General features: G+C 41.1%; 2 protein-coding genes across 2 annotated transcripts in view; both read left to right on the plus strand.

Moving 5' to 3' along the window:
- The window catches only part of RGPD4 (RANBP2 like and GRIP domain containing 4), a 34,911-nt gene extending 13,039 nt beyond the window's left edge, over positions 1-21,872 (plus strand). The window contains exons 20-29 of the mRNA XM_064143668.1: positions 270-4,854; positions 11,907-12,071; positions 13,359-13,451; positions 14,310-14,494; positions 14,958-15,174; positions 15,558-15,656; positions 15,827-15,969; positions 18,388-18,661; positions 18,814-19,148; positions 21,305-21,872. Coding sequence (XP_063999738.1) covers positions 270-4,854; positions 11,907-12,071; positions 13,359-13,451; positions 14,310-14,494; positions 14,958-15,174; positions 15,558-15,656; positions 15,827-15,969; positions 18,388-18,661; positions 18,814-19,148; positions 21,305-21,610 — 6,402 coding nt within the window. The 3' untranslated portion in view covers positions 21,611-21,872. The remainder of the gene's footprint in view (positions 1-269; positions 4,855-11,906; positions 12,072-13,358; positions 13,452-14,309; positions 14,495-14,957; positions 15,175-15,557; positions 15,657-15,826; positions 15,970-18,387; positions 18,662-18,813; positions 19,149-21,304) is intronic.
- Positions 21,873-23,052: 1,180 nt separating this feature from the next.
- The window catches only part of CCDC138 (coiled-coil domain containing 138), a 43,963-nt gene continuing 42,197 nt past the window's right edge, over positions 23,053-24,818 (plus strand). Inside the window, exon 1 of the mRNA XM_064144028.1 lies at positions 23,053-23,106. The gene's annotated coding sequence lies outside the window, so the exon portion shown is untranslated. The remainder of the gene's footprint in view (positions 23,107-24,818) is intronic.

Below are 24,818 nucleotides of genomic sequence, written 5' to 3' on the forward strand. Positions count from 1 at the left end.
GCTTCCTTCCCCTGACAAAGTAGTATGGCCAAAGACAACGGGATTTTCAAGGCTTTTTTAATCAAGAAAAACCACCCCGCTCATCTTGTGTCACTTTTTGAATGCTAATTTTCTGATCCTCTTCGAGATTTAAACTTAGCATTTTAGGTTAAAATTACTTTCATATGAGTTTAAATCTAAATTACTTCCCTGCTATTAAGAGTGAGTGCATGTTATGTGGGCACAGTTACCATAATAACCAAAGAAATTGTTTTCTATTTCTTCTTTAGGCTCCTGTCTATGGCATGAACAGACTTACACCTCAGCAACATATATATGCTTATCAACAACCGATGCACACGCCACCTCTGCAGAACACTTCTTGTATGTTTTCCCAGGATATGTATTGTCCACCTTTGCGTTTCGATTCTTCTGCCACTGGAATAATTTCCCCTCGTGGAGGTGATGATTACTACAATTACAGCATTCCACAGGCAAGCACAAATCCACAGCTGCCTGAACCAGGATATTTCACAAAGCCTTCAGTTGCGCCACCAACCTTAAAGCCTGTGGAATCATCTAAAGTAATAGAATTTACAAAATCTAAACTTGTACAGCCAGGAACAGCAGAAGGATCAAAAACATCTCTGCCAACACCAGTGCAGTCAAGTCAGCCAACAACTTTTAAATTCAACACTAATTTCAAGTCTAATGATGGAGACTTTACCTTTTCTTCCCTTAAGGTTGCACCACAGCCTCCTAATGCACCTTTTAATAGCAGTGAAAGCCTCTTGGATCTTCTGGCATCTGATAAACCTTTACAGGACAACAGATACATTGAACGTACACCAGTTAGTGATCACACAAATGGTCAAAGAAACGTCTTCAATTTTGGTAATAAACATACTCCAGGCATCTCTTTTCGGGAAAGCATAGCACAAAATGCACATAAAAACCTGAGTTTTGAGAAGAGTGATGCGTTTAGTGTCCAAGAACCAAACAAACTTTCATGTGTGACTTCGAATTCTGATTTGATCAATAGAAGTCATGAAACAGAGGGAGGAAGCACCCATGGTGGAGATGAGGATGATGATGGTCCTCATTTTGATCCTGTGGTGCCCCTTCCTGACAAAATTGAAGTGAAGACAGGTGAGGAAGATGAAGAAGAATTCTTCTGCAACAGAGCCAAACTCTTCCGTTTTGATGCAGAATCTAAAGAATGGAAAGAAAGGGGTATTGGAAATGTTAAAATACTGAAGCATAAAGTATCTGGCAAGTTTCGTCTTTTAATGAGACGAGACCAAGTGCTGAAAATCTGTGCAAATCACTATATAAATACTGCCATGAAATTAACTCTAAATGCTGGGTCAGATAAGTCATTTGTATGGCATGCTTTAGATTATGCAGATGAGTTGCCAAAACCAGAACAGCTTGCAATTAGATTTAAAACACCTGAGGAAGCAATGCTTTTCAAAAGTAAGTTTGAGGAGGCCCAGAATATTTTAAAGAACTTAGGAGCAAATGTTGACACACCTGTGACTCAGAGTACTGGAACTGCGAGGGAAGCAACAAACCAGGACAGCAAGGATACTAGTAGATCCATTTCTGGGACTCTGAACTTGGACTTTCAGTTCCCAAAAGGACTGAGCAGTGAATCTGATAGCAAAAGCAGCCTTACAGCTACATCAACTGTGTCTAGCCCTACCACTTTCTCATTTGGAAAGGAAACTCTTCAAACCTGTTCTTCTGATTACTTTGGGCAGCATCTTTTGAAGAAGGGTCAGTGGAAGTGTAAACTATGTTTAGTTCTGAATGAAGCAACTGCAAAGAATTGTGTATCTTGTGAAAGTCCAAATACAGACACAAGAGAAGCACCAGTTGCCCAGTTAAGTGACTCAGCTGTAGATTTCAAAGCTAGTGGTAACTCTGCACAGGACAAATTTGGGTCTGCTTTTGCAAAAAAAGAAGGTCAGTGGGACTGTGATATCTGTCTAGTAAGAAACGAACCCACTGCTTCCCAGTGCATTGCCTGCCAGAATCCAAACAAAGCTAACACAGTGGTATCTGGTCAAGAGAGGTCATTTACATTCAGCCAGGCCATTGCTCCAAAGGCTCAAAATGACTTAGCAGCTGCTTTTCCTAAAAAAGGACAGTGGAACTGCTCTGTGTGCCTAGTCCAGAATGAAGCAAAAGATGTGTACTGTTGTTCTTGTCAGAGTCCTAAGTCTCAAACTCAACCAAGTGTGACTATACCTTCTGTTCAGGTACCTCCTGCTCCCAGGTTTGGTTCCACTGCTGATGCAAGTAAGCCACAGAAAAATGGGTTTGAAGGGCGTTTTAGTAAAAAGGAAGGGCAGTGGGATTGTGCTACTTGTCTTGTAAGGAATGAGGGTTCTTCGCCAGCCTGTGTAGCCTGCCAAACACCAAATCCATCTGGGAAGCCTCCTGGTGATGCTTCATCAACTCCTACTGTTGGCATGAGAAATAAGTTATCTGAACCTGCTGGAGGACAGTCAGGGACAGGCTTCAAGTGTGATTTCTTGGAAAAGAGCTTTAAGTTTGGTCTTACTGAGCAAGACAAGACACCATCATTTGCATTTCAGAGTTCTGATCCTGAAGCTAAATCTTCGAAAGAAGGATTTAGCTTTTCAATGCCAGTGCCTGCAGATGGATTTAAATTTGGGATACAAGAGTCTAGTAAAAATATTTCTAAGAAAGATGAGCCATCCAAAGAGTGTACAACCAGCTTCTTAAAAAGCGTCGATGAAAAAGACAAAAAGGAACTCCCTGCTGACAGCAAAACAACATTGCAGTTTCAAGAAACAGCAAACAAGGAGAAAGGTGACTTCATTTTGGGGCAGAATACCAACACATTTACATTTGCTGACCTTGCAAAAAGTACTCCCAGGGAAGGCTTCCAGTTTGGCAAAAAAGACCCTAACTTCAAAGGATTTTTAGGTAAAGGTGAGAAGCTGTTTTCATCACAGAATTCCGAAACAGATCACAAAGCAAACACATCTGCTGATGGTGAGAAAGATGATGATGTATATAAGACAGAAGACAATGATGATATCCATTTTGAACCCATAGTTCAGATGCCTGAAAAAGTTGAAACATTTACTGGGGAGGAAGATGAGAAAGTGCTGTACTCCCAAAGAGTAAAGTTGTTCAGGTTTGATCCAGAAACAAGCCAGTGGAAAGAACGTGGAGTAGGCAACCTGAAGATTCTTAAAAATGAAGTTAATGGTAAAGTAAGAATATTAATGCGACGTGAGCAGGTACTGAAAGTGTGTGCAAATCACTGGATAACAACAACAATGAACTTGAAACAGCTGTCTGGCTCAGACAAAGCGTGGATGTGGATGGCCAGTGACTTCTCTGATGGTGATGCGAAGTTGGAACAGCTGGCAGCAAAATTCAAGACACCAGAGCAGGCTGAGGAGTTCAAGCAGAAGTTTGAAGAATGTCAGAGGCTACTACTAGATATACCATTACAGACACCCCATAAGCTTGTTGATACAGGTAGGACAGCTCAACTTATACAGAAAGCAGAAGAAATGAAAAGTGACTTAAAAGATCTCAAAACATTTCTGACAGATGACAAGACTAAACTGTCCGAAGAGGAAAATTCAAACACTGTGTGTGCCAGCAGTACCTCTGATCTGGTTATAAAGCCACATGCTGAGAGTACTGGCCCTACTCTGGAATGGGATAACTATGACTTGCGTGAAGAAGCACTGGATGATAGTGTAAGTAGTTCTGTATATGCATCACCTCTTGCAAGTAGCCCTATAAGGAAAAACCTGTTTAGGTTTGGAGAATCTACCACAGGTTTTAGTTTCAGCTTTACATCTGCCTTGAGCCCGTCCAAATCTCCTGCCAAACAAAACCAGAGTAGAACATCAGTAGGCACAGATGAAGATTCTGATGTTACTCAAGAGGAAGAAAGAGATGGGCAGTATTTTGAACCTGTGGTACCTCTGCCTGATCTCGTGGAAGTGACCAGTGGTGAGGAAAACGAACAAGTTGTGTTCAGTCACAGAGCTAAACTCTACAGATATGACAAAGATGCAAATCAGTGGAAAGAGAGAGGTATTGGGGATATTAAGATATTACAGAACTATGACAACAAACAAGTGCGTATAGTAATGAGAAGGGATCAAGTACTGAAACTCTGTGCCAATCACAGAATAACACCGAATATGAATATACAACAAATGAAGGGGTCTGATAGAGCATGGGTGTGGACTGCTTGTGACTTTGCAGATGGAGAAAGGAAAGTAGAACTTCTGGCTGTGAGATTCAAACTACAGGATGTTGCGGACTCATTTAAGCAAATTTTTGATGAAGCAAAGCATGCCCAAGAGAGAGAGACACTGATCACACCTCTTTCTTCTCGTGCCAATACACCAAAGGAATCTCCATGTGGCAAAAATGCTGTAGCTGTCCTAGAAGAAACTACTAGAGAAAGAACTGACCTCAGCCATGGTGTTGATACTTCTGATGTAACTGTAGAGGTCACAGAGGTGTCAAGCACTTCTGAAACGCCAACAAAAACAGTGGTTTCCCCTCCAAAATTTGTATTTGGATCTGAATCGGTCAAGAGCATTTTCAGTAATGAAAAGTCAAAGACGTTCACCTTTGGAAATAATTCAGCCACTAGTTCTCTTTTTGGCTTCAGCTTTAATCCTCCAAGAAAAACTGAACACCATAATTCTGTGTCTCAGAACACAGCACAGAAAGAACAGGAAGCTTCTGAAACACCGAAAGGTTTTAGTGCTCCTCTTCAAAAGCCTCTGGATGGCAAGGTAGACAATTTGCCTACTTCAACACAAGATGGAGCCTCAAACTTCTCGTTTAGAATTCTGGATAAAGGTGAGTGTCAACTGAACTAGTAGCTTATTCAACTATGGAACTTACTAAGTAGCTCTCTGAATGTTATTATTTTGAGACAACAGAATTACCTAGTTTCAGGTCTAACATGGGTATCCCAATCTTCACAAATTCTCAAATTCCAGCTGAAGAAGTGAGTTTTAAGTCATTATTTTCATATAAAAGTGATAGTGTTTGATGTAGGATGGAGTGTTGATTAATGAGATTTCAAATAGGAGCTGTAAATCTGAGGTGCTCTATCTGAATCTCAGTGCTTTAAAGAAGCAGCTGTGGATTTCCTCTTTGAAATGTAAGTAGGTAGCTGAATTGGTACCTGGGCCTCTTCTCTTGAGTGAAGTGTGAGAAGAGAAAATGTACATTTTAACTAAAACTGAAATTATTCCTGTGAGTGAGCAGGTGCGTATTGTAAGATTGCTCTGTGTAAACCTATTTAGTCTTAAATTTGCCACTGCAGTTCAAGATGTGTAGCTTAAATAACATGAAATGTTAGCCTTTTTTCTTAACCTGAAGAGAGATTGTATGAGTACGCCCTCAGTTGCACAGTTCACAACACTGTCTGGAAAACATGTGCACGCACAAACTGTGGCTGTGACACAATCACTGTAGTGTGATGAAGTGTCTTTGAGAAGAATGGAATTTACTAGCATTTTAATGATAGAGTACTGTGACAGCTTTGTAGTGCTGCTTCCTGTCAGAGCAAGACTGTTTAATCAGATGATAGTTTTTATGTGCTAGTCTCAGAAGTAAGACCTACTTAAGTATGATAAAGTGATATGGTAGAAAATGATAGGTATACCCTCTTTGCATGGGTTGAATAAGCTCAGGTAAATGCATGAAGCTTTCCAGCTGTAAGATAGGACTATGGGATGCTTCCAGTGCACAGATAAGTCTGGTTTACCATTCTGAAGTTCCAAGTAAACACTTACATCCAAACAATTTATTTTCTCTAGGATTTAATTTTAGTCTTTTTAAATCTAATCCAATGGCCTTTTGGACAAGCGCATCTCCCTTGCAGCCTGATAGTAAAGGTATTTGCATACTGCACTGAATGTGTGATAAGGACACTAGCAGGCATGGACAGTAACCCAACTGTGGCAAAGTACTTGATTCAGTAATCTTTAACATGCATGCTGAAGATGGCTACTCAAAATTGCGTCTATTGTATTTGCCCTATTAGAGAATGGCTGTAGCCCTTCGTATGTTAATACAAGCTAGCACAATGGATGGCTCTGTTTACACTTTCGGCTTGTTCGCCTGATTTTCTGATGGTATCTGCCTTGCACTGGGCAGTTGAGGGACCTGCCAGGAGGAAGCAGTCTAGTGTGAGGGCCTGACCAAGCCTGGGCATTGCTGGAGCAATCACAGCCACCCGTGCCTCTAACAGCCTGGGAAGTGCTAGTGATTAAGTCTGCTGCGACCAGAATGAGCAAATAGGGCGGCAGCCGGGGTGTGGTGTCATGATGTGCATGGGAGAGTCCTGAAGCTCCCACAAATACATGTGAAAGTCCAGGTCACAGGCTATAGGGACTGCCAGAGCCTTTCAGTGGTAACAGGTGGCAGTAGTGAGAACAGCTGTGTGGTGTGACCAGGTGGATGATCTATTCAGCCTAGTGGCACAGCTGAGAGAGAATAGAAAGTCTGAAGAGCATTAGAGAGGCTGGGCAAGATGGGTGAAAATTTGTCATGGAGGGTAAGAGAATGATCAGCAGCCAGCCTGATCTAGGATAAGGTGTCCCTGCCCATGGTAGGGGGGTTGGAACTAGAGGATCCTTGTGGTCCCTTTCAACCTTAACTGATTCTGTGATCAAACTGAAGGGCCTGAAGGAACTGTGCAGGCAGTGGAAGCAAGGGCATATAGGAAGAGCACAGGGACACTACCTGGTTGCATAGGGATAGGATCTGGGAGGCCAAGGTTTGGATGGAGCTGAACTTGGTAATCTTTGTCCCTTGTGAAGAAGGGCTTCTAAAAAAAAGGAAGGTCAAAGAAACATTAACCCTGATGATCAAGATGGATGAACTGGTGACAGTGGACAAGAAGGCAGCTGAGATCATCATAATGGGATGAAGTGCATCCTCAGCAAGTTTGCAGAATATACCAAGCTAAAGGTTGCAGTTGACTTGCCTGAGGAACTGAATGCTGTCCAGAGGGACCTACACAAGCTTGAGGGCCCAGCCTCTGAACCTCATGAAGGTCAACAAGGTTAAGTGCAAGGTCCTGCACCTAGATTAGGGAAATCCTTGGTATTAGTACATACATGGGGATGAAGGGATTGAGACAGACCTGTAGAGAAGGGCTTTAGGGTACTGATAGATGAAAAGCTGGACATTAGCTGGCAATGCATGCTTGCAGCCCAGAAAACAAACCATATACAGGGCTGCATCAAAAATAGCATGGCCAGCAGATCAGAGGAGGTGATTCTCCCCTTCTGTGCTTGTGAGACCCCACCTGGAGTACTGTGTCCAGCTCTGGAGCGCTCAGCACAAAGATGTTGACCTGTTGGAGCAGTTCCAAAAGAGAGCCACAAAAATGGTTGGGGGATAGAATACTTCTCCTGTGAGAGAGGCTGAGAAAGTTTGGGTTGTTCAGCCTGGAGAAGAGAAAGGTCTGGAGTAGACCTTATAGTGGCCTTTCAATACTTAAAGAGGGCTTAGATGGAAGACTGGGACAGTCATCTCCTCAAGAGTCTGTTTTGACAGGACATGGGGTAATAGCTTTAAACTAAAAGAGGGTGTACTTAGACTAGATATAAGGAAGAAGTATTTAACAGTGTGGGTGATGAAGCACTGGTACGGGTTGCTGAGAGAGGCAGTAAAAGCCCCATCTCTGGAGACATTCACAGTCAGGTTGGGTGGGGCTCTAAGCAACCTCATCTAGTTGCAGATGTCCATGTTCACTACAGGGGATGGGTGGATTACATAACTTTTCAAGGTCCACTCCAACCTGAAGTATTCTATAATTTTGTATTAACTATTAAAAGCAAGGAGCACCCAGAAATGTGAAAGCCACCTCTTCAGCTACTACTTCTGCACATGTAGTTCATGTATTGTATGAAGTCCACCTTAGCTAGTCAGAACACTTCTGCTGAATAACCAGTTTGTTTAGAATCAGAAACTGCTGTAATCAAAGCTGTTTTGGCTTACAGTTTGATTATATGTCACTGCAAGATGTTACTAATGGTTCTTCCAGCAAGTATGCTTGCTGTAAGCATGCTCAGCTTACACAGTTCAATGACATTTTAATAGGGCACATTTTTATTCTAGACTGCACAAGAGAATATTGTCATGTTAGTATCTTACATTGTTTAAAATGGCCAAAATAGAATTTCATTTTCCTAAAATTGTGTTTCTATAATGCCTGTTCTTATTTAGAGCACTGAACTCCTGTACATACAGTCTGAAGTCAACTGTTTTGTGGGTTTGAGTATTCCTGTGCATGAAGTCTATTAACAACTCGGGCTTATTTTCATCACTTGATATCTGTAATATGAAGTGCTTAAGTATCCTGTGCAAGAACTTTTTGCTACCTCAAATGGAGCCTATTTGTATATCCAGCTGGTGTGGGGTCAGATGTGTGCTTATTTATTTAGAAGAACTAACCAAACAAAATAAGTCTTTCTGATATTTAAGACTGTCCTTTGCTTCTACTTTTCTGATAACTAGGAAAGATTGTACACTTACTGATTTACTTACAGTTGGTAATTGCCTTCAGTGTAGTTTTTGGGTGACTTGGTGTTGACCTCTGACTGTGAAGACTCCTTAATGTGATTTGCTCTAATCTTAATGCAAATTTAACCTGAGCCTTTTTCATGGGAACCGTCTTTAGGGGAGCAGCTTCCAAGTTGTGTTAGAGAAATACTCAAAGCTAAGCTCAATTATTCTGCATCTTCATGTCAGAAGTACTAGAGTTTTTCCCTGGTCAGATCATGAGGTTTGCATACAGAAGTGCTTTACAAGTTTGACTCAAAGTTATGTCAGTTGCTTAGTTATGGTGTCAGTTACATGCATTAAGGTTTAAACTCTGGTGCTTTTCTCTTGCATCCATCAAATATTCACTGCTACATGTAATGTATGCATGACAGAAAAGTATTGTGGCTGTTTAGGCCTACCTAGTATTAATCTTGGTTGAAGCAAAGGCAGAAATAGAAGATGCCAGTGAAAAATACTGCTGTGTATGGCAATGTTCTTTCTTTTGCTCCTCCTGTATGCTAACAACATATTTATTTTTATCCCAAGGAGAAAGTTCTATTACAACACTTTTAAGATTCTATTGTATGTATGCATGGCTCTTTGCTTTACAGCTGCTTTGAGGATATGTTTAGGCTGGTTGCATCATTTTTGAACAAGAAAATTTAACTATAGGGAGGGTGAGTAGAAACTGACTTAAACAGAGAGCATCTTGCTCAGTTTTTTCAGGACAAATGTAATCTTAATATTTGTTGAACCCTTTCATCACCTCGAGGTATGTTTGGAACACTTGAATCTTAAAGCAATGTTAGATAGCCCATCTTCATGGAGAACCTTACTTGTGGATTAATCCAAAATTACTTTTTAATGTATTTTTGTTATTCAGCTAGTTTGCACAAATGGTACTGAAAGAGTCTGTGTGATAATTCTTTGGGAATGCTGTCTGTCGAATATGACTTATTCTACCATTGATCTGTTGCAGTTGTCTTCTACCTAGCTTTATACTGATTGGGTTAAAGGAAGTTCACCCTTTTGCCATCTACATGACTAACTTTGGAAGAATATTCTTTTTTTGTGTCAATGATAGTTTTTGAAAATTCTTTAATCAAAAAGTAGTACTTTGCTGGGACCTTGAATGGCAATAAGGCTAAATACACATAAACCTCTCTAATGATCTTTGTGCAAACTTTGTCCACATGAGACACTTAATTGACCTTGGAGATCCCAACACATCCCAATAGGCAGGATATACCTGCGTATCTTGATGGGCTTGGTGATTCTGAGGGTCTTTTCTAACCTGAATGTTTCTTTGATCCTGTGATCTTCATAACACTGTACTAGATTTACTCCTAATTCTTAAATCAGCTAGGGTTAGTGATTTTTTTTTTTTTTAAAGATTCTTAAAAAATACATGAAAACATCTGTAGCCTGCTGTCATGGTATGAACTTAAGAAACTTGCTGTTCAGGAATTTTATTGTACATTTACTTTACACAAGCTCAGAGTTATTGATCTAAACAAATTGAGCAAAAAAGATTAGCCTGCAAGACTGTATGTGCTGGTAATGAGTTTCAGCTACACTGTTATATAATTGCCTGAAATGATTAATTACCATCAGAAAGTTAGGGCAAAGATCGGAGAAGGAATACTTAGAAAACAAGATTACGATTTAAAGTGTTATTTGTGGTTTGCTTTTATTCTATTCCTTATTGCACTTAATTTAATGGAAGATACAAGTGGGAAAACTACTTCTGAAAGGCAGATTTGTTCTAGTGCAGTAGTTGTGCCACAGCATCAAGGGTCACACCTGTAAACATTAATCTTTTGTCCTTACCTCATCTTGCAATGAAATCCGAATTGCATGAGCAGGAAAATTGGTGTTCCTCTGGAACTGAGTAATAGTCTGATTCCAAGCAGAAGATTTAGGTTCCCACTGACTAAGTTGTGCCACAAACTTATCAGGTATTTTCTGCTTAAAAGAACAGTCAGCTTTTGAGATAAAATTCTGCTCAATAGTTTAACTCAAACCATTAACAAACAAATTGACCTCCCCTTTCGCCCCCTCCACCCCATTTGAAATTTACCAGACCAGCTCAGACAGATTGGAAGTAAGATAAAGCTGTGTATACAGCAAAGCTAAATTTGCAAGCATATGTACACAATATATTTACATGTATTTACAATTATGTACAATTTCAGAATAATACAGAAATTCAGATGGGGACAAGGTCACCCTTTATCTGGTCAGTCAAGGTTAGCAGAAGACATCAGAGAGAAAAGTGAGGAGATCCAGTGCCCAAAAGCAAAGAAAAAAGAATTGTATACACATGGGCTTTTTATACTTATAGCAAACCAATGAGTGATGTAGATGTTTTTATTCTTTTACAACCAATTATCTAATTTCTCTCATTAGAATATTCCAGTAAGCCTTAAAACACTACATAGTACAATAAAATAGTTCTTAGAAACAGCAGACACGAAGAGGTTGACGTGCTTATGGGGTAATTCTTATAGTTTAACAAAGCTTCCTTGTGCATTTTTCCCCAAACTCCTTCCAAAACAACACTAAAACCCAGCTCTAACAAACACCAGCCAAAGAATACATGACACTTAAACTGCTATCAGAGTATGGGGGAGCTTTGGCCTTTGATTATGCTCTGTGTTTTCAGTACAAGTGGAACAGGCAACTTAATGTTGAAGAAGAGAGGAGGAAAAAGCTGTATAATAAAGTTGATAGTGGTCCTGTTTCTTGCTGGAAAAGCTAGTTAAACAGGATGAGAGCAATATTTTTGTTGTTATTCAACAAGGCATGAGTAAAAATTACTTCACATTTGCAAGAGTAGAACCACAGCTATTACAGTAAGTTGATATAAGCTAATAAAATAATATTTTCCATAGGTAATTTTATTCAGTTGCTGTTTAATGTCTTCTACAACTGAAAACACTTTAAGTGATGCAATAGGACATGTTACATTTTTCAGGCCTGAAGTGTTTACTGCTCTACTTCTAGACAGCACTTACTATCCCACTTCCCTATAGTCCTGTTTTGTTTGACAAGATGGATACAAAGACTCGGGCTGTTCTGTTTCAGTTCCTGAACTCCAAAAGCAGTAGATAGAGTTGTAGATGGGCGTACAGGTTAGAATTTCTGAAATTTTCACAAAATGCCTTCTTCTGTTAACCTGTAGCTTTGATTTTTTTTTTTTTCTTGAGAATTAACAAAACATACACAGGCTTCAAATGTATTTATGACTATCTTAGAATCAATTCTGTTCTGCAGTAGTGGCAATATGGAGCTAATGTTAATTCCTGTTCTGAAATTATTCTATTTTGTTCCATTTCTGTGAAAAGCTGAGAAGACGACACCAGAAGACTGCCTTCCATCTGATGAGGTTACAATAGTTTATGAGTTAACACCCACCCCTGAACAGAGAGCTCTTGCTGGCTTTCTCAAGCTACCTGCAACATTCTTCTGTTACAAGAACAAGCCTGGATACGTGAGTGACGAGGATGATGGTAAGGAGTGCTAAAGTTGATCTCTGTGTTGTCTTTTTGTGGGGAAAGAGTGTGATATGTTGCACTGGTGTGGCCCATCTCAAGCACTATGTGCAGTTCTGGGTGCTTCAGTGTGAGGACATCAAACTAATAGAGGGTATTCAGAGGAGGGTGACCAGGATGGTGAAAGGCTGTGAGGGCCAGACTTAACACAGAGCAGCAGATGTCACTTGGTGTAGCTTGGGGAGGAGAAGGCTGAGAGGTAACCTACAATTTCCTCAAAGTGGGCAACTGAAGAGGAGGTGCTGATTTTAATCTGGTGACCAGGCATAGAACATGAAGAAACTGAATGAAGCTGTCAGGGGAACTTCAGATTGGGCACTAGGACAAGATTCTTCACTGAAGGAATACTGGTCTCTGGAATAGACAAGAAATATCTAGATGATGCACTTAGTCACATGGTTGGTTTAGTTTTAGTTAATCCTGCAAGGAACAGGGAGTCTGGGTCCTTATGCATACCTTCCAACTTTAGTTTGTGAATACTCTTGGAACTCTTAGACACTCACAAGTTTTGTTTGGACCAGTGGGAAGTAATCTTCCTTACTTCCAAAGATGATCACTCAGCTCTTCAAAGAAGAATGCTACAGTGGAATACCAGGAATGACTACAAGGAATTTTGTGTTGTTGTCTTAGAGGTGTTGACATTCATAATACCAATGCAGTTGGTTAGGTAAGGCTAGGTCATTGAATATTTGAGCCTAATCTCATTTCAGCCAGTGACTTGTATTTGTCTCTCGAAATAATTATAGAAGCAATACAAAAGGGAACGTGCTCAGAACACATAAATGCTGGCCTAAAGGCTTATTTCTTCTTTTAAAGCAAATATCTGACACTAAAATGACATACTTTATATCAAATGCAGCCAAATTATTCTTGATCCATTCAGCAGCACATATGTTAAATAGAAGTTCTGAAGCATTGAATGACATAGAAAATGGGAAAAATCCACTCCCTCAAATAACTTGTGCTTGCTTACTTTTCTATAAAATATTTTCAGTCTTCCTTCACAGTCTGTTTAGTGGTAATATTAGTAAAATCAGTCAAAAAGAAATGTGTATTCTGCAAACGTGGTTGTTACAGATGTCTGTGTCTTGCATCTGTAATATTCAAGACTGAAAAAAGTGGTAATAACATAGATATAAGCAAAAAATGCACATGCTTGCTAGGCTTGCAAGTTGGAAAAGCTTCACAGACTTTTCTGTACTTAGAGGATGCTTGAGAACCTAATGCTTGTTTACTGTATTTAAGATGAAGACTATGAAACAGCTGTGAGAAAACTTAATGGAAGACTCTATCCCAGTGATTCAGAAAAGAAAAAGAAATTACAAGATCCTGTGAAAGGTATGTCTTAATGCTGAAAATGTCTTATGTGCTGAGACATAGCCTCCAAATATGAATTCCACGTGGGCATACTACAAATAATTTTGTTTCCTGAGATAGAAGCACTGATGCTAGCAGCAGAAAAGCAGCATCTCAAAATACAACTTTAAGCTCAGCACATTCAACTGGTAGTTAGCGGTAATCTGACAGCTAAATGAGCAATGTACATTTCAGATGGCCTCCAAACAAGAACATCAAAGTTTCTTCCTACCTCGAGCCTCTTCTGAATATGAAGAATTCAGCTTGGCATGATACTGTACAAGACAAAAGTTGTATATCTGCAAACACTTGCTACTTCTCCTGATAGTCAATTTAAGTTAAGCTTCTGAGTTAATACTGTTTAATTACAAATAATTGGGTTTTGTACTGAAAATATAGGTGTAGAAGATTGAATTTGCTCCTTGCATTTGTCTACTTTGACTGTCCCTCATACTTCAGTGTTGTGTAACTGAAAGTCTGGGTAGACAATTCCAGAAATTAGACGGTTTTTTTTGAGGATGTGTGCTAGAAAGAGGTGATGTGTATTGAGACATCTGAAATAAGCAAATGTTGAAGGCAGCTACAAGACTGAATAGTTCATTGCATAGAAATTTCCTGATAGTAGTAGAAGACCAATGATGAATCTCCAATTCTAGTCAGCAGGAGTGGAGTTAAGCTAGTCTTCACTTCCACTGCTTAAGCAGTAGTGCTGTCCAAAAAACTCCAAGTCTTACTTGAAGTTGCACTGGCAGTCATGAGATTATAGTACACATGCCAGTAATTGCTTCAGTATTTAGCAGTTTTCTGCTAACTTCTTTTTTTTTGTGGAAAACATCATAGGAAAAAATGAATTGGACAATGAAAGAGTTCATGCTGGTACTATGGAAAAGAAACCAGCTCCTGAGGATGGAGCTGAAGCAGAAACTCTGCAGGTTCCTTCTACATCTGCCGATGGGGTCAGCAGTGGTGCTGAGGATAACAGTCCAGAAGACTTTCAGAGAGAAGGTGAAATTCAAGAAACGAAAGTAAGAACTAAAAACCTTTACTAACTTTTTTTGTCATTAAATGTGTACTATTACTTCCTATACATGTGAGCCTTGACAGAGTTTCCACCTTGTAAGAACTAAAACATCCAGTGGAGAAAAGATATTTGACTCTTGTGGCTATGCCTCAAGTCTTTGGCAACATTAAAGAGGAAGCTTAGGTCTTAAGTTCCTTGGAAGGAGAAGGTACAGCTGTTCTCAAATGGCTTTGGCTAGTAAAAACACTCCTAATAGTTGAAAGCATGCAGCTTCAAAGGTACTTCAGTCTCTTGTCAAGTTTATGCCTTTGTGTGTCAGTGAAAATTTTCCGAAAGTTTACAACAGTTTTTTGAATTGGTAGTGCTCTTATCTGAAATGACTGTTCTTAGTCTCCTGAGGAGGCAGCTTGAATACTAGGCTCTTCTGGCTTATTTGCTTATTACTTTACTCCTTCTATTAATCTCAGGAAAATGAGGTCACAAGCTCAACTGACTTAGTCGGTACTGATAAGGAAGAAGTACCTGTTCAAGCAGCCAGTGAGGTGACAGTGTTTGTCCAGTCAGCAACCAACAATGAAGAAACGTATTCCACCACAGGAACTATGCGTGTATCAGGATCTGATGAGAAACCTGTAGACTTGTCAACTAAGAAAGGTGATTCAGAGTGCTCAGAGTCAACACAAGGTAATGTCAGTGGTGTGTTCTGCTTCTGTGTGGGAAGGAAAGTATGGTTTTCTGTGTATCAGTTTATCCAGTGTAGTTGCTGCCTTGGAGAGAAGCAGTATCACTACTGAATTAGAAATATGAAAATTGATCTACCTAGAGTATGATTGGGGAATAGAATAATTATGTGTGTCATTCTGGTGGGCTCCAGTGTAGTGCTACAGAGCAGTGCTAATGTCTAGTACAGTTTATATATATGTTCAAGTTACTGTTAAATACTGCAGTTCTGTGAATCTGTACAGAAGTAACATGCTGAAAATGTCATGCAGTCTTGATACACAAACAACACTTAAAAAAAAAACACAAAAGAGAAAAATTTTTAACTTTCTTTGCTTATTTGACAGAAAACAGAGTCATCTCATTTGGTTTCAGCAATGCTGCAGGCTTGTCATTTGCAGATCTGGCTTCCAAAAACTCTGGAGACTTTGCTTTTGGCTCGAAAGGTGAGTTAAACTAATCTCTGAGACAGACTTAGCTGGAATTCTGCTCCATACAACATACCTTCTGTGCACCAAAGTTTCTGCTAGTTGATCAACTAACAATAGGTTTTCAGAAGTCTTTGTCAGGAAGAAAGAGCTATACAAAGCTTAAAATGTAACTTTCCTAATTGCAGATAAAAACTTCAAATGGGCCAATACTGGAGCAGCTGTGTTTGGAGAGACAGCCCATAAAGCAGATGAAAATGGTGGTGGTAGCGATGATGAGGTGGTACATAGTGATGATATCCACTTTGAACCAATTGTGTCCTTACCAGAGGTAAGGTGACTTTTCTAATACATGATGACATAAAGAAGCATGTGTGCTGTATTAAAAACAGTTTTGTTTAACTAACTTCACTTTCTGCGTTGTATACTTGGTCCTGTATTTTTTGAACTGCCTATGTAGAAACACCTGCCATATAAATCCTAGCACAGCTTAGCTCTGGGGAGGTCTGGTGCATCAGCCAAAATTGTCATTTATTTCATCATACTTTGAGCATTGATCAATATGCACATATGTGCATGCAACTTGTAAAAGCTAAAATGGATTCTTTGTAGCACAGTTGAAAACCAAGGAGAGGAACTCGGTAATTGTTAGTGCTTATACAGTTCAGCTCTGGCTTTGTATCAGTGATTTGTAGGTTCTGTTAGTACAAGGCAAGAGATTTCTAGAATCCCCAAACAGTAGAGAGGTAGTACAGTTAACCTCACCTGAAGGCTAGGTGGACTAACTTTGTGTCGGGGAACAAAACCACCGACCATCAGAGATAAAACCACAACTATTGTTTATTGCAAGAAAGTATCTATTGCTACCACGAGTTGGCTCATATTTGGCTATGGAACAGCAAAACTCTGCATGAGCAGAGCTATGACAAGGATCACCTAACAGCTTTTGTAATTTGTCCACTCACTAGTTGAGTGCCCTTGCATTAAACTCAGTAAATATTCAAGGCAGGCAACCCTTGCCACAGAGAGAACCCTGTGTTGCAGATCTGCTGCTCCACAGAGGACTCAAAATGACTTCTGGTAATAGTGCTCCATTTAATACCCAAGTTGACCTGGGGGTTGGGACGATATATGACAAAACATCACATTGGACTAAAGCATCTCATTGGCTGACAGCTTTGTCCACCAGCTGAAGGGGCCTCACCTGTTGACCAAAGTGTATACATGACAGCAGTAATGAAGGAGGGCTGGGGAGTCAGGTGCATCCGCCATACCTTGTTAGTCTGAAAATGCTTTTCAAGATGTAGAACAATCTTCAGCTTTGAAGGTAGTCTTTTAAACAGTCATTCCTGTATTGATTTTGGATTTGTCCACAGCATACCTAAAACCATTTCAGACTCTCTTGATGGTACTGTCCTCTCCTGTGGCTTTCCTGTAGCCATTATACTAACTTAAAATAGTATTTATTATGTGAGACAGAGCCCAAATAAATGAAGTGCCCAGTTCTGGTGCCCCCAGCATAAGGACGTGGAACTGCTGGAGCAGGTCCAGAAAGGTGATCAGAGGACTGGAGCACCTCCCTGATGGGGACAGGATGAGAGAGCTGGGGCTGTGCAGTCAGGAAAATAGAAGACTCTGGGGAGACCTCATAGCAGCTTTTCAGTACCTGAAAGTGGCCCACAAGAAAGCTGTAAAGGGACTTTTTACAAGGGCTTGTAGTGATAGGAAAAGAGGGAATGGATTCAGACATGAGGAGGGCAGGTTTGGACTGGATATTAGGAAGAAAAATTCCTTATAATAAGGAAGGTGAGATGCTGCAACAGGTTGTCCAGGAAGGTCATGGAAGCCTCCTCCCTGGAAGTGTTCAAGGTCAGGTTGGAGAAGGCCTTGAGCAACTTCATCTAGTGGAAGGTGCATTGGAACTAGATGTTCTTTAAAAAGGTCCCTTCCAACCCAAGCCATTCTATGAATCTGTGTAGTTTGTAACATAACTTTAACCATCTTACTCAAAATTTGGTATGGTTTTATTCATCTATGTTTTATGACTCCTGTGATTTTTTTTTTTTTATTGCCTTCCTGCTTCTCAAGTCTCATTTTTTCCCTGAACAAATAGTTAGATATTTCTGTAGTTCTCTCAAGTGTTCCTTATGTTTGGAAGATGCGTTAAGGAAGTTAGATACCAGTAACATGCATGCATGAACTGAGAAAGAGTTATGAGTGTCAGTGTTCAGCTTGTTAAACTCAGTTGATGTTCATTCTATTCAAACTTAAATACCAAGTTCTGTAACAATGTTCAAAAGGTACTGTCTGGAATAATAAGAGTAATGCATCTTTACTTTCACTGTATACATTATTCAGCAAACCTGAAACTTTTTTAAAACACTTGATCCTGTGGAGGTTTTGTGGGTTTTGTGCACAGACATGCACACAAAGAATCCACTTAAAAAAAACGAAATGAAACCTCACAAAAAGCCAGAAATCACCTTCAAAGCAGTAAGCATCTATTAAAAGTGTATGGAGTACAGCAAGTAGTATTGCAGTGCTAGAATTACAGTAGCATGTGTTGAGCTTCTAAATTCTGAAAATGCTAGACTTCTGACTCATTTTGGTGTATGATGGATATGGTGTTGGACAAAGGAACACACTGAAAAATTTTCCATTGTAATATGTCAAAATCAACTGTATGAAGTACTATTCATCATCAGTTACAGCAGCTCTTTGGGAAATTGAGTACTGTGCTGTTTTTCAGGTGGAGGTAAAATCTGGAGAAGAAGATGAGGAAATTCTCTTCAAAGAGAGGGCAAAACTTTACAGATGGGACAGGGATGCTGTTCAGTGGAAGGAGCGTGGTGTTGGAGAGATCAAGATACTCTTCCATACACAGAAGAAGTACTACAGAGTCCTGATGAGGAGAGACCAAGTTTTTAAAGTCTGTGCAAACCACATCATTACCAAAGAAATGAACTTAGTGCCCTCTGATACATCGAATAATGCTTTCATTTGGACAGCCACAGATTATGCCGGTGAGATGTTTTTTTAGGTGTTTTTTGGTTTTGTGGTTAGGTGTAGTTCTTGTGGCTTTTTCCTTGATGATTATATAAAACAAAACATACTCGTTTCTGACTCTACTGAATACAACTAAAGTAACCTGTTCTCCGATTTTTTTTTTTTTCAGATCATGAAGGAAAAGTAGAACAACTTGCAGTGAGATTTAAAAGCCAAGAAATGGCTAATTCTTTCAAGAGGAGGTTTGAAGAATGCCAGCAAAGCTTGTCAGAATTACAGAAGGGACATTTATCTCTGGCTGCAGGACTGTCAAAGGACACCAATCCCATTGTGTATTTTGAAGTTTCTGCTAATGATGAGACGTTAGGACGCATAACCATGGAGCTGTTTTCAAATATTGTCCCCCGAACTGCTGAAAATTTCAGAGCCCTTTGCACAGGAGAAAAAGGTTATGGATACAAGAACTCCATCTTTCACAGGATAATCACAGACTTTGTGTGTCAGGTAAGCATAACGAGATGACTCTTCACTGAGACAAAATGCATCTTGACTAACACTAATAATGACCCTTCAAAAAAATTACTTATACATCAAAGCAAGTTTGTGTTGGCAGCATGAATCCAGTATGCAAGATACTCTAACCTGCCTTTTCCCTACAAGGAGACGAGAAATGGTGCCAGCAGAGTATGCTGCTGTAAACCAAATGCTTTTTAACCTTTTGTCTGCCAGCTGCCTGCTACTTTACTGTTATCTTGTGCTGCGATGTTGGTGTTGAAGGGAAAAGAGAGATCTCCTCTTGTGGTGCTGAACAGCAGCACCAAGGAAAGTAGGAGTTCTCAAAACTCCTGCTCAGCCTTCTGTCTCTACAGAGATGAACTTCTCTCTGTTCACCAGCAAAAAGAACTTTCTAGGCTTCTTTTCCATTTTAAAAGTACGCTCTTTATTTGAGATAATTTGCACTCTAAAACTGATATCCCAGGTACTTTGAATGCTCAAGTTTCTATCTAAAAAGTCTTCATGATCTAACAATTATGTAGTGGCTTAATCCAAAGATACATAATCTAACAATTATGTATGTTTGTTTTTTTTTTTAACTGCTTTACCTGCCAGGAGGTAGATTTGAATGCCCATGTAGGTAGTGGGTTTGGACCTTTTGTGTGCATTTAGTAACAGTATCAGGTTCTTCATAAATGCTAAAGACTTAAGAGATTGGTCATGGCTTAGATAGCTAGAACTTTTTAATTCCTAAAATTCTCACCAGTAATTCAATGAGGTTAGCAACTCGCAGCAGGCAGAATGAACTAACTTCTTTATGTGCTACACTAATGTCACTACATCGCTGAGGAGGCACAACCTTCTACAAACTCAGAAGCAGACAGCAACATGTGAATCACTCGTCATCAAGATAAAAAATTTTCAAGTCTTGATTAGGTGTCCCCTGTGCCTGAAGTATGAGCTTTATGACTCCTCTGTTAAAACTCTCTGCCTTTCTAGTAAGGAAAGCCCTTTAGGGTTTACTCTTGTTTGGAAAATATTCCGCAATCTGTAAGGAGCAGACTTTCTTTTAAAACTGTGGTACAGTTAATGATCTTAAAAGATGGTATGTACCCTGACAAAGAGCAATCTTCTAACACATGAAATGACTGCATTCTAAGTTAGCTCTGCTTTGCCTAGACTTTCTCCAGGTGCACTGAGAAGCTTGTCAGTGACAAGGCTTTCCTTTAAAGATAGGATAATCTGTACTGTTGCCTTTATGGTCAAATAATCAGGAGCCAGAAGTATGTTGCCTTGCAGACAGAAGACGCTGCTCACTAGCAGTGACTGCTCTCCTCAATAAGCAGCTGTGTGGCAAAAATGGTGACCTCCACTGAAACAAGAAATTAATGGTCACTAGTGCTTTAGCCATCTTCAGGGTGATCAATTCTGTGCCTGCAGGATGAGCCTCCTGTGAAATAACACAGGAGCTAGCTATCAGGGTGTTGTGGTTTAACTGCACCTGGCAACTAACAGGTAGGAGGGAAAAACTAAAACTCCTGTGTTGAGATACGAAGCATGGAATAAAATTAAATATGATAAAAAATATATTAATAGTAACTAAAAGGTATGTAACAGAAATAAAAGACAAAAAAATACCAGTGATGCATAGTGCATTTGCTTATTGCCTGGTAGCTAAATCCCTTTGTCTAGTCTAAGTCAGTGGTCCTGGCCATGTTTCCTCTCAGCTTCTGCAGACTGGCAGAGCACAGGAAACTGAAAAATGCGTAAGTTACTTAGCAACAACTAAATCATCAATCTGTTACCAACATTATCCTTATACTAAATCCAAGACATAGCATTGCACCAGCTGTGAGGAAGGAAATTAACTCTGTTATAGGGCCATGTGATGCAGGAAGTAGGCAGTGGGAAAGACAGGCCTAGAGAAGCAGGAAGATAAAAAAAATAGTGTGGTGAGAATAAACAAGGGATAAACTTTTCCCCTACTGTTTCCAATACCATGAACAAAGCTGCAGGAGCTGGAGACTTGTATATCCAAGTAAATATGGTAGTTGTGAAAACTTAATGTGATTTTCCAAAGTCTTTTAATGTTGAAGTGGAGTATGATTGTGCTATTAGTTTGTTTCAGGACTTCTAAATTAATGGTGGGCCCTTTTGTTTTTAAGGGAGGCGATATAACTAACCATGATGGAACAGGAGGGCGATCAATTTATGGAGCGGCATTTGAAGATGAGAACTTTGAAGTGAAACACACTGGTCCTGGATTGTTGTCAATGGCAAATAAGGGCAGAGATACAAATAACTCCCAGTTCTTCATAACACTTAAAAAAGCAGAACACTTGGACTTCAAGCATGTAGTATTTGGATTTGTGAAAGATGGAATGGATGTTGTGAAAAAGATTGAATCCTTTGGTTCTTCTGAAGGGCGAGTAAATGGAAGAATTGTCATTACAGACTGTGGGCAAATATAGAGTTATTACTTTGAGTATACAGATGTTCTAGTGGTATAAATCAGTATTTAGATGTTGCTAATTATTTCAACTCAAAATGGACACTTCTGATGTATAAATGTAAAATTACACCCGATAGTTGGGTTTTTTATGTGTTCTAATTGATTTTTTTGCATGTTAAAGAGTTCAGACACTGGCATATTTCAGGTGTATTTCTGTTATCCTGCCATATTTGTATTAAATGTCAAATTTTAAAAATAAATCTTAGTCTTGTTAAAATAAATGTCTTGTCTTCACTTTGATTTGTTTACAAAAATAAACTTGGGCAATCTGTCTTCCTGCTTTTGTAAATCTGTTTCGAGTGTGGAAATAGCAGCCGGTAATGGTTGGTCAGCAAAGTGAAGGCCTTTGAAATGTAATGCTTGTGCTAATGTAGGGAAGGCAAGCCGATGAAGCTGGCAGGTAGACATTGCTTTGTGCTGCCTAAAGTTTCTGAATAGCACTTTAACAGCTGAAAGCTTGAGAATGTTTTGATTGGTACTAATCACTAGCAAAATACCAAATTCTTTTTGTGCACAGGGTGTTTCCAACTGCCTTCCTGCAGCGCTAAACACAATGGTAACACTGGGATTTTACATGAAATGTAGCAGCCTCTACTACTTCCTCTTGCTCTCCTGCTCTTCTCAGCGTCTGCTGTCTGCGGGCACTTCCCATAACTGGGTCCAGAGTGGAGTAATTTTAGCTTCTATGTGCCAGGGTCGTTTTGAGTACTGTGAATGTGAGGGCTTTTAAATTTTCAGTATACAGCTCAGTGCCGGCATTCTCAAGGTAATCAATTTGACATGGTCCGTAAAGTTGGAAATATTTAACTTGTATGCTCAGCTTTAATCTTCATAAGGATTTATTCGAGTTTTCTGTTAGGCTGGTTACTTTTCTTGTTTGTGGCCGGGTTTGGGTTGTTCTGTTTTTTAATGCCTCCTAGACTGGAAAAAAGTCCTGCTGTGGCTGGCGCTGTCCCCCTGCTTGAGGAGGGAAACAGTGGCTGTTCTGGCGGTTCTCTCCTACGGCGAAAAGCGGCAGGCAGCTGCCCTAACAGCGCTGCGCTCACGGCACGGTCACGGCGACAGCAGCTACCGACCTCTGCGTCCTGCTCAAGGCAACCGCTGCGCCTGGCCCCGCCCTACAGGCGCCGCGCGTCTCTGCGCCTGGCCCCGCCCTACAGGCGCTGCGCGTCTCTGCGCCTGGCCCCGCCCTACAGGCGCCCGGCCCCGCCCTACAGGCGCTGCGCGTCTCTGCGCCCGGCCCCGCCCTACAGGCGCCGCTCGTCTCTGCGCCCGGCCCCGCCCTACAGGCGCCGCGCGTCTCTGCGCATGTGCGTCGCCGCGCGGCAGCGTCCGCCGCGGGCTGGTGCCGGCGGTTTGTTCAAGCGCGCGCGGCGCGCCATGTCGCGTCCCGGGTTGGGTCTGGGCACCTCCGCGGACTCTCTCCAGCGGCGCTACCGGCGGGGGCTGGCAGGGGTGAGACGGGAGGCCCGGGGGTTCGCGTCAGTGCCGGGGGTTCGCGTCAGTGACGGGAAGGCGAGAGGTGGGGGAGGACGAAAGGCATTCCTCGTCCGCTGGTGTTTGAGGGGTAGGAGCGGAGGAGCCTGCGTCCCCTCCCTCGGGGTTCCTTGTGAGCACTGTGGGTCCCGCACTCTGCGCACATGTGACGCCGAACCTGGGGTTTAAGCAACCTTGGGCAGTCCATGTGCCAAGTGTGCTTTTTCTGGTCTTACGCCTGTGCCTTTCCCGTGATTGCTACGGTGGAAGTGTTGCAGAGTCGTCATTGTCTGAACTTGAAATGTCTCTGGAAGTTGCAGCTCCACATTTTATGCGTTCCCAAAACGCAGTCTGAGTACCTTGGCACTTCTTGTCTAAAACCTTATGTCCGCTTGCTTGTCAGGCAAGATACATGTGAAGCCCCTTAAAGTAGTGTACTGTGCATGTGTAAAATAGATATAACAGGACAACTGATTTCTCCCATGTCTTCTTTTTCCACAGCAATTGCTAATCTTGATTGTCACTGTAAAGCCTACTGATTAGCTCTGTTTTCAGGGATTAGGAAGTTGTTCCATGTCTAGTTAAGGAGAGAAGAATCAAAACCATAGTTAATAAGAGAGTGCTGCTATAACTGAACAGTAAATGCATGGGTATCATTTCTCTGGCAAGGTTAAGCAGTAACTTTAACCAGAGACTGCCAGGTTTTTTTGCCCCTCTCTGAATGAAAGAACGGGATTGTGATTCCTGTTTCCATCGCTTGTGCTGACGTAAGCATTTTCCTGGTTGCATAGTGAATTACGAAACTGGTCAGCCTGAAAATCCAGCACCAGAGCCCCTTCCCACATGCTGCTGTTTCAAAAGACTGACATTTTATAGAAGGAGTATTCACTGGCTAGGCACTTACCTTTATTTTGGCTGAAACCTACCTGTCACGCAGATTTTTGATGTTGCTTTCTTGTATCCGTATTCCATGGGTCAAATGCTTCCACTCTGTACAGGGGATAACAGACTTTTAAGTGTTCAGACTCGTTCTTCAAGAGAAGTAATGCTTTGTAAAAAATAACTCTGAGCACCCAAAGATTGGCAGAGGATGAAGACACCAAGCTAGGAGCAGGTGTTGATCTGTTGGAAGGTAGGAGAGCCCTGCAGAGGGACCTTGCCAGGCTGGATGGGTGGGCAGAGGCCAATGGGATGAGATTTAACAAGGCCAAGTGCAGGGTTCTGCACTTTGGCCACAACAACCCCAAGCAGCACTATAGGCTGGGGACAGAGTGGCTGGAGAGCAGCCAGGAGGAAAGGGACCTGGGGGTACTGATAGATAATGGGCTGAAGATGAGGCAGCAGTGTGCCCAGGTGGCCAAGAGAGCCAATGGCATCCTGGCCTGTATCGGGAACAGTGTGGCCAGTAGGACAAGGGAGGTTATTCTTCCCCTGTACTCAGCACTGGTCAGACCATGCCTTGAGTACTGTGTCCAGTTCTGGGCCCCTCAATTCAAGAAGGATGTTGAGGTGCTGGAACATGTCCAGAGAAGGGCAACAAAGCTGGTGAGGGGCCTGGAACACAAACCCTATGAGGAGAGGCTGAGGGAGCTGGGCCTGTTTAGCCTGGAGAAGAGGAGGCTCAGGGGTGATCTTATTACTGTCTACAACTACCTGAAGGGACATTGTAGCCAGGTGGGGGGTGGCCTCTT

Source organism: Pogoniulus pusillus, chromosome 5 (genome assembly GCF_015220805.1).
Source record: "Pogoniulus pusillus isolate bPogPus1 chromosome 5, bPogPus1.pri, whole genome shotgun sequence".
NCBI lineage: Eukaryota > Metazoa > Chordata > Aves > Piciformes > Lybiidae > Pogoniulus > Pogoniulus pusillus.